A 10,878-nucleotide genomic window follows, 5' to 3' on the forward strand; every position below is an offset into this window, starting at 1 on the left:
TATTATATATTATTCTAATTCTAATCATTATTGTCCATTGAATATCGATAAGTATCTCAAAGAGGATACATTTGTAATTTATATGATCCATATATGCAGTATCCCGAATGAGTAATTATTGATGTAAATGATCCAATGCGAGAAAAATTGTCTCTGTATGTACGTATGTGTGTGTGTGTGTTGCGCGTCTGTACGTTTATGTGACATGCAGAGCTCCGTGTAGTAGCACTTGCTTCCTTTCTTTTTTTTTTTCTTTTTCTTTTCTTCTTTATGTAAACAAAATTCTTTTCTGATTCATCCAGTGACGTAGGAAAATCACTCGATCGATCGATAGATCGATCGATCCCTAACGATTAAAAAAAAGAGAAAGATATAAGTATTGATAAAAAAAAATACGAATTGTATGGGAAGAAAAAAGAAAAAAAAAAAATTGAAAAAATCATTTGAAAGAAAGAAATAAATGCGATCGTGCTTCTAATAATAATCTTTCGAAGTGTGTACGTGTGTGTGCGTGTATGTGGTGTGTGTGTGTGTGTGTGTGTGTGTATGTAACATACATATATATATATATGTATGTCTGTGTATATGTAGACATAGTAAATTAGAAAAAAGAAAAAAATATATATATGTATGTACGCGTATGTATATATATATATTTAAACACATTTGACCGGAATTACATAGAGAGAGAGACAGAGAAAGAGAGTGATAATGCATAATAATTTTTTTAGCACATTAGACAAAGCCGCGCATATATAAATATGGGGGCGAAGGAAAGAAAAAATGGAATGTTAAAGCGCCCGTAAATTAAAAAAAAAAAAAAAAAAAAAAAAAGAGAAAAGAAAAGAAAAGAAGAAAACGAAACGAAACGAAAGAAATTAATATTACAAATTACCACAAGAAAAAAAATAAGATTCGTGTTATATCACCATAAGATCGAATCGTCCTCCATATGCTTTTCTCGTCACGTTTATTCAAACGTAACAGTATATATCCATCTTTCTTTATCGAATCGATCTCGACGCCAATTATATATATATATATATATATATAATTAATAATAATTAACTTATTATTATTATTACTATTATTATTATTATTATTATTATTATTATTATTATTTCATTTTAATATTATTAATATCATAATAATATTTCATTTTATATGACATATCATCGTGATCATGATTATGTCATCATGGTCATCTTGATCGTCATCATCATTATCATCGTCATCATTATCACCGTCACCATTATCATCATCATCATCATCATCATCATCATCAATCGTCATTTATCTGTGTGACTGTGTATGTGTGACACGATGAGATACGCGTATATGGTGCTTTTTTGCTCTTATAGAAAAGACAAAATCATCCCCCATCAAGAACCGCCCACTTATATCCCCACCACCACACTCATCTTTTCTTCACCCCGTCGATTCTAATATAATAATTGTGCGTGCGCTTTATGACGCGGCGGATGGTAGGTACCCCGTCCGACATACACAACATAGGATATACATATATACATACAGACATACATATATACATATATACATACATACATACATACATACATATACCAAAATTCGTATTCGCGTTATGCTGTCCGTGTGGTGAATGTACCAAAGACAATGTCGAATTAAAAATATGCTAAATAAATAGTTATTAACACAAATATCGATATCCAAAGGAGATGGAGCCGAGTATCATTTAACTAACTAAGAAAGAATGAACCAACTAACAAATGAAAAAGAAGAAAAAGAAAAAGAAAAAAAAGAGAGAAAGATCATCGATCGGCAATGTTACATTAAAAACATTGTTATTATTTTTGTAAAGAAAAACATGTATTAATATGCTCTGCGTATGAAAGCTAAATATGTTGATTATTATTATTATTATTATTATTATTATTATTATTATTATTATTATATTATTATTAATATTATTATTAGTTGTCATCGTCACTATTATTATGATTATTATGACTATTATTATTATATTACTACTATTATAATTAATTATCGTCATATCATCATCATCGATCACTATCATCCTCATTATTATTATTATTATTATTATTATTATTATTATTATTATTATTATTATTATTATTATTATTACTACTATTATTATTATTATTATTTTATTTTAATTATTATCATCATCATTATCAATACTATCATCATTGTCATCGTCACATCGCCATCATTATTAATTATTATAATTATTATTTCTTCTCTTTATTATATATTATAAATATTTTTGATTATTAATATTATTAATTAATTATTATTATTATTATTATTATTATTCATTGTCATTATCTTCATCATTTTCATCGCCATTATTGTCTCCGTTATCGGCGTCATCATATTAAAAGAAAGATTAAAAGAAACAAAAAAAAGAGAAAAAACCTGTAACACCTTGTTTCCCAAATGTTCAAATGCATAAATATTGAAACACATTGTATATGTTACAAAAATTTGATATATATTATTGAGATATCCTGTGTGTGGTCAATCGCGCGCGCTTCTGTATATATATATATATATATATATATATATATATATATATATGTATATGTATATATAGTATAATTTAATTTATTAAATCGTAAGTATTCGTTTGTTTTCTTTTTTCTCTCTCGTTAACTATAATTAAACCTCGCCTAGACTCAGGTAAGTCATCATTGGTTGATGACATTAGTGTTTAGACGACTATCAGTCATCCTTATGAAAAGTTTGCTGAAATGCATACCGATGGAATGGTTTAATAATACTTATACTGACTTACTTACTTGTGGGCCATAATTATATTCCGCAGTATGCATTTATTTATCAAAGTAAATAATAAGAACAACAGCAACAACAATAAGAAAGAAGATAAGCAATCTTTACTCTTGCGTTCCCAAATTCGACAGGTTTTCGCTTCCTACATATATATGTATGCTATTACTATTATTATTACTATTACTATTAATATTATTATTATTATTATTATTATTATTATTATTATTATTATTATTAAATCAAATTGAGTAAGGATAAAAATATCGTATTAACAAGCGTTACAAGATGGTATAATATATGTATTACAATTTATGTATATTACATTAAATAATTCCATATCTGTTACTCTATCACGTTACATATTTACACTCTCTCTGTATACAAAGCGTGTTTGCATGTGATCTATTATCTCTAATCATACTTAACAAATACTAGCCGAGGTAGTGGAAGGAATAATTCAAAACGAACCGCAATATGATAATTACTTTTTCGATATTCTCTCATAAAAAAGATAATAATCGTTATAATATATTTTTGACTAAAAAGAACAAATATAATAATAATGGCTAATATATATATATATACATATACATATATATAATATATATAACAATATATATATAATATATATATAATATATAGATATATATACACATTAAGAAAAAAAAATTATATTGATTAATTTATATACATTAAAACAAAAAAAGAAAAAGAAGAGAGAAAACAAGAAACAACAGGACTAAATTAAAATATATAGTCGGTTATTATTTCAGTCCAATCCTAAACACTTTAAATCTATTAATACTTTGCGCGTTTATTAACATTAATATCCAAATCTTAGAAAGGAACGAAATATAGAGAGAGATACAGAGATATAGTCTAGATTTAGATATCAATGCCTTATCTTTTTATAAAAATTTTATATCGCGTCATAGACTAAAATTATTTAAAAACAATTTGTACGAATTTTCTCTAGAGCATTTAATTATTTATATGTTATTTAATATCGCACACATAGAGAAACAAGAAAGACTGAGAATAATAATTTTCAATCAGATTTCATTTGAAAAATCTATCACAATAATAAATAATTATTATGCGCGCGTTCGATATACTTTATTTTTTGTTAATAAAAAAAAAAATAAATAAAAATAAGAACAAAGAAAAAAGTTATATATATGTATATATAAATGTATATATATATATATATATATATAATCTTAGCGTTTAAAGTCTAATATCTTTAACATATACTTTGTTCAATTTTTTAAGATAATTTTTCCAATGAATTTTCGTTCGTTGTCTGAAGAACGCATAATATTGATCAATAGTAGTTATTCTTAAAGATTTACTTGGGATCCATTTCATCACAGAACTGATTACTTTTTCAACGTCGTGTCTAGATAAACTTAACAATGCCGATACTATGCCTTCCTGTTGATCGTGGGAGCCTAATTTAAAAGAAAACAAAAAGAAAATAACAGCATTTGTGTAATATTTATAATGTCAGGTCAAATGTTGTAATTAAAATATCCTTGTCTTTTTTGAAGTATGTTTTATATTACCTTTTCCTGAGTCAATTAAATCTGAGAGTTGTTCGATGACATTTTTGACAATTCCATCATTATCTTCTACTGGAAACGTACGCATAAGATACCCTATAGAAATAAATATTATCATAAAATGTTGTCGATATATAATTTTATGAATTATTTTATATATATATATATATATATTTTTTTTTAATAAACTCACCAAGTAAACAAAATGGCTCGTACATTGACAGATATTTTTTATTAATTATATTTGGCAACAAACGGCTTTGTATAATATTAGTATAGCTCCACGATATACCTTCCTTTTTCGCAAGCAATATAATAGCTGTTTTCAAATTATCAGCACCCGCATTGGAATTACTTCTCACTAATAAAATGTATTTATTAAAACATTTGAAATATTTCTATAACGTACAAAAATATAATATCTTACCTTCTAAAGATTTTAATGATTCTTCTACTAAATTTTTAGTTAAAGAACTTCCCGCTTTATATTTATAATAAGTTGATAATAAATTTTTCAAAGCATATAACTGAGGAAAGTTATTAGCCTGTAGAGACATAATAAAATGTGCCATATACTTTGGTAAAATATCTGAAACGTAAAAATTTATCCTTATATTATTTATGTCATGATGAAATAGAAATATCTATACCAACCAATATTTTCTGTGAACTGTGGAAATATTTCTGGCCAACATGTCAATACTGTATAAATAACCGGAATTGCATGTAAACCTAGACAATATAAAGCATCGCAACATAGCATTCTAGCTTTTTCTCGATCCTTTTGTATCCGTGTTAGAACGATGTACAGTCTTATAAGATTTTGTATCTGATGTAACTAAATAATTCAACAAATTATTTTATGATATGAATGATTCTATAAAACTCAGGAAAAGAAAAGGAAAAGAGAAAAGAAAAAAGAAAGAAGGAAAACCGACATAATTAATATTCACAATCACATACCATAGGAGCGTTATTTAATCTGAAAATTTTATATTCGATTCCTGCTTGAACCCATTTTATCACTGTAGGCAATTTTATTTCGAGGTCAACTAATAACGTTACAATTTTTTGTTGAGTTATTGTCATCAAGGGTGCTGGTGGTGTATAACTTTTATCCAAATTATTCTCTTTTCTTTCAAGCATAAAGTCCACTATGCATCTGTAATCAAACGATAAAAAAAATAATACAACTATAATTTTGATTATATTTGATAAGGTAATAAAAAGATTCTATAGTATTATTTATACGTACTTGGCAACAATACGAACGCTGCATATAGAAGACAATTTATTAACAACATCTCTATGTACAGACATAGACCAATCAGTATCATTTATGATTCTGTATAATTGCTTATTAACAAAATTATCTGAAATATATACATAATATGTTAAAGTATATAAATATTTAACATATATAAATAAATTAACAAAAGCGTGTAACAATATACCTGTTTGTATACATAGCGGTTCTATTATCTTCAGTGCTTTTTTGGAGTTCCTCAACCCTCTAGTATGTTGGTTTGTTTTCAAATGATTTTCTAATAATGTAATGGGATTAACCAAATCGTTACTAATATTTTTGGCATCCACTCCGTTATTGGCGGAAACAGCTTCTAAATCATTGACTATCACATTATGTGTTTGAATGTTTACGTCGTCATTATACATTGTCGTGTTTGTTGGATCTGTAAATATTTCTGAATGTATCTCTCCATTTTCATAACTATTGATCGATGTATCTTTTTTTGCTTCATTCATTGTCATTTCTGATGTGCTTTGTTTTTGAACATTTATAGACACGCTACAATGTTCCTCAATACTTTCTTCACATGCGAAACTATTTAAGAGTTTTTCTTTTTTCTGAGATACTCTATTAACCTGTTGTATATTTTTATCAAGGAATTTAGATTGTAATTTGGATTCTCCTTTGCTAATTATTTTTCTATCAGTTTTAATTTTTGTTGCTTTATTAGTATTATTAAGAATGTTTGTTTGTTCTGCTTCTGATGTAAGCGTATGTTCAGAATGCATTAAGATATCGAGTTCCTGCGTAGGATATATTCTATGTGGACCTATTGCTACATCTTGAATTGGTTTGTTAATTTTTTTCTTTGAGTACTTTTTAGATATACCAACAGGGATGCTATCATCCTTTAGAGGACTAATTAATGTAAATACAGAAGAATGTAAGGTTACATCTTTTATAATTTGATCTTCTTCATCGGTGATAGTTTTATGACATAATTCTAAACAAATATCCTCGTCTGATTCGATACTTTTTTTCTCGGTTGTTGTATCACTATTAGAATCAGTGGATACATCCTTGTCTTGCATCGGGTTTGAGTCCTGTAATGATGTCATAATATTGATAAAACATTTATCTTCTGTATTCTTATTTACATCAGTCAATTCAAAATCCAAACTAGCAGCAGGCGCAATATTTTCCGTTAATTCATCTGCTAACTTTGCTTGCTCATTACTATTAAAAGAATCATCCAACAAATCCTTAGTCGTCCAGTTTTTATATGTTTTTTTTAATTCGCCAAGATTTTCCATTAAACTTTTTTCCATTCCATTATTTTTATTAGACGCGGATATGGATACACATTTACTCTGGTTAGTACTTTTATTATTTACAGTTTCTGGTTCATTCGAATTGAACAACTCTACGTTACTGACTTTAACTAGAGATTGAGATCGTAAATGTTTTAAACGACCCATTAATCCGACACGAGTTTTATTTGAAGCAAATACGTAATTGGATCTCGGACTTTTTCTTTTTGCAAAGCTATGCTTTGTTTCAACATTTATGTTATTACTTTGGTTTTCTATAGAATCAATTTTTTCTTCATCCGTCGATGTACTATCCGATATATTTGCTAATGTCGTTTTAACAGATTTGTCATTCGTTTCTTGACTTGCATCTAAATTTTCATTATGTAATGTCGATACTTCCTGATTGTTTATTTTCATTAGATGTACTGTACATTGCTTTTTTTGTGGTATAAGACATGGATTATCTGTTATCTGAACATCGGACTTGTTATTTATTACTTTTTCAGGAGTATTATTTTTTGTATTTTCAATGATGCACGTTCCATCATTTCCAATATTACAAATATCTTTATTATTTTTCTCTAAGGTTGACAAGTCTTTAATTAAATTAGATTGATTTAATTCTTTTTCAGATATCTGCAATTTACGTTTACGGCTTTTAATATTTGCAGTAGTAGGACTTTTATTGTTAGAAGTAATAGAACTAGTAGAAGTATCACTAACAGTAACAATAACACTGCTAATAGAAGATGTATTAGCCGTTGTATTAATAGTGCTATCGTTTCCTTTGTTTTCATTCATAAAAGTTGAAGTTTCTATAAAAGGTGGGATGTTATCGATTATCGCTGGCATTTCTTCTACTGTGGACTCAGTATTTTCAAATTTCTTGATAAAAGGAATACTTATTTGCTTCTTAGTATCAGATACACTAGACTTATTTATAGAAACACTTGCACTAGATGTGGAAGCTATATTAGTATTAGGGACTAGATCATTCATTACCATAATAGTATCCTTATCACTACTACGAATCTTATTTTTAGAAGAATCTTTACTTTTGTGATCAAATCCTTCTACAACTAGAGGACCATTTATTGTTTGTTTTTTACTAGTCACTGTAGGAATAGAACAATCTTCATTATCCAAACTACTTGAATTTGTTTCTTCCATAGAATTCGATACATTATCACTTGCAGTTTGACACGTAACAATTACGGGATTCTTCTCCTGTTTATTATTTGCAATTCGTAATTTTTCTATCTTCGAATTATTAGGGATCGAAACGGTATCGTTTAAATGTTCTTTAATTACATTATCGTAGCAATTAACTTTGTCGACATTTATATCATTTGAATCATCATCTAACGTTACATCATTGTTTATAGAATTACATGAATTATCCAAATTATCATTTGATGTAGAATTGTCGGTTCTCGTAGTTCGCTCATTGGAAGATTTTATTGAATCCACATTCCAAACATTATTACACATTGATAGATTTTGTTGTACTCGTTTAAGCTTTATCTTTTTGGAACTAAATTTACAGACTTTGGGTTCACATTTTCTCTTCTGAGCTTTATTACGCCTACGTATATTTTTGTTCACGATATCTTGTAATCCATTCAAAAATGTAGAAATCATATTTAATGAGAAGTTATGATTTAACATTTCGTTTGAGTAATAATTTATGCACGGCGCATGCGGGAAACAATTTGTATCCAATTGCTTCTTTTCTTGAGATTGCTTCTCTACCTTTCTTTCTAATTTTTTCATCTTCTTTTTTAATTTTTCAAAATTATGCAATAGATTATTAAAAGATGACGAATTGCTCGTATTATTATTTTCTTTCATTATACATGAAGTTTTGAGTAAATCTGTTAATTCATCAAATTTACTTGAAAAAGATGAATTTTTTGTTACATCGGAAAAAGATTCCTCTCTTGCTATACAAGGATCTTGTGAAGAGGAAGATAACATTTTGGGTAATTCAGACGATGAAGGCACCGATGTTAAATTTGAATTGTTATCGTGAACATTTATATCTTCCGATGAATTTTGGACACCGAGTCTTTTTTTATTATTTGTCTGAGAGTCTTCATCTGAAAAAGGAAATTGTAGACTTCGTTTTAAATACATTTCAGTAAACACCAAAAAAAAAGAAAGTAACAAACCTTTTTCAGGAGAAGATATAGGTACAGAAACTGTAGATTGTGATTTTGTAGACGAAGGAAGTTGTGGAATAATTTCAGGATTTGTACCCATCGTTTTGCAAATTTTCTCAGCAGGATTACACACTAAATCTTCACATTTATCACAAAACAAAAGATAAAGATTATCTTTATCTGCTTGAAAAGTCATATCTGTCATTACATTCTTCTCAACTTGAGTATTAAGTTCTACATGTTTTATTGTATTTACAGCGACATCTACCCTTGGTATCACATCTATAAAAATCAATGAAATCTAAATCCTTAAATGTGCTTAATCAATTTATTTATAGATCGACAATAAATATTTCTGAAGTACTAACTTTCCAAACAACAATATATGCCTTTGTCTATACCTTGTTGTTTTTTATTAATTTTCTCTTTCTTTGTTGAATTATTAGTTTTATTAGATATCTTCAATTGACGTTCCAGTTCTTTGACTTTATCTGAGAATACGATTTAAAACATAAAAAGATCTTACACAAAAAAAAATATTATTACACTTCTATTCTAAATACCTTGTAATAAAGTTTTTTCCATATCTATTTGCAGTCTTTCATCCATATGTTTATCTTCTATTTCCTTTAATTTGCACGTCAACTGTTGCAAATGTTGTTGATCTCCAGCAATTTTAGTTTCATGCATTACTATAGTATTCGACAACGACTCGATTTTTTTCTTATATTCCGTATTTTGCTAATAAAGTAATAGATATTTAACTATTATATATATTACCACAAATTTTTGAACAAATTACTTACAAGTTCCAATTTAATAACTTTCGCCAATGTTCCATTATAATTAGTGGTCATTTTTTTGGTTTCCTTATTTGCTAAATCTAAATCTATTTTCATGCGTTCGCATTCTTTCAATTTGTCATTGTATAGTTTAATTAATTCACTAAAAAATATGTATTACGAATTATATCATCATAATATTTTATATATAATCATAATAAAAAATATATATTTAAATATAAATTATAAATAAAGATGATATAAACATTAATTTTCACTAAATAAGATAACTTACTGTGATCTACAAACTTTTTGTTTTAGTATCATATAAGACTTTTTTAATTTATCCAATTTATCATTATTATCCTGTAATCAAAGCATTTATCATAGATTAAAAAAAAATAATCTTACAAGGATAAGAATTAATTCAAATAAATTTTTATTTATACATGTAATATATATAATCATTTATAGATATAAATGATAATTGTGCGTGCGTGTGTGTGTATATACACATGTACTTTTATTTGATAATAATAAATTTTGTACTATCATACTTGATAAATATCGTAAATTGCACGGATAGTATATATATATATATATATATATCGAGAAATAGTACAATAAGATAATGAATAAATAAAATGTAAAGTAATAATATCATAATATTGTTAAATTTTAGACAATAACAATATATCATAGACGGCATAACCTTGACAAAATCCTTAGTCACCTTTGAACTAAATGATATTGAAATAAGCATGATATATTTAATACTTACAGTGGAATTTATGTTCTCCTTTAAATTGTCGATTGTGGTATCCATTATACTTAAAATGACAAGTCCAACTAAAATAATTAATTCTCAGCAGATTTTATACAAAACACAAAGCACGTTTATGCATGCGGCGTATCGGCGCTCTTATACGATTACTGGAATTAAATATTTCAATATTATCGATAGATCGATTATTGCAAACAATACATCGATGTTGATTGTCCAACTTCGATATTGCG

At 26.9% G+C, this 10,878-nt stretch overlaps 1 protein-coding gene across 1 annotated transcript; it reads right to left on the reverse strand.

Moving 5' to 3' along the window:
- Positions 1-3,903: 3,903 nt before the first annotated feature.
- LOC122637912 (probable serine/threonine-protein kinase DDB_G0282963) lies at positions 3,904-10,800 on the reverse strand. Its single transcript, XM_043830437.1, has 14 exons — positions 10,643-10,800; positions 10,157-10,227; positions 9,886-10,024; positions 9,643-9,820; positions 9,448-9,570; positions 9,089-9,361; positions 5,810-9,016; positions 5,611-5,728; positions 5,319-5,517; positions 5,010-5,193; positions 4,783-4,944; positions 4,549-4,716; positions 4,359-4,451; positions 3,904-4,244 (listed from the first exon to the last, which is right to left on the reverse strand). The coding sequence occupies exons 1-14, from the start codon at positions 10,685-10,687 to the stop codon at positions 4,021-4,023; spliced, it is 5,184 nt and encodes a 1,727-aa protein (XP_043686372.1). The 5' UTR covers positions 10,688-10,800; the 3' UTR covers positions 3,904-4,020.
- Positions 10,801-10,878: the final 78 nt, after the last annotated feature.

This window comes from Vespula pensylvanica, chromosome 2 (assembly GCF_014466175.1).
Source record: "Vespula pensylvanica isolate Volc-1 chromosome 2, ASM1446617v1, whole genome shotgun sequence".
Classification (NCBI taxonomy): Eukaryota; Metazoa; Arthropoda; class Insecta; order Hymenoptera; family Vespidae; genus Vespula; species Vespula pensylvanica.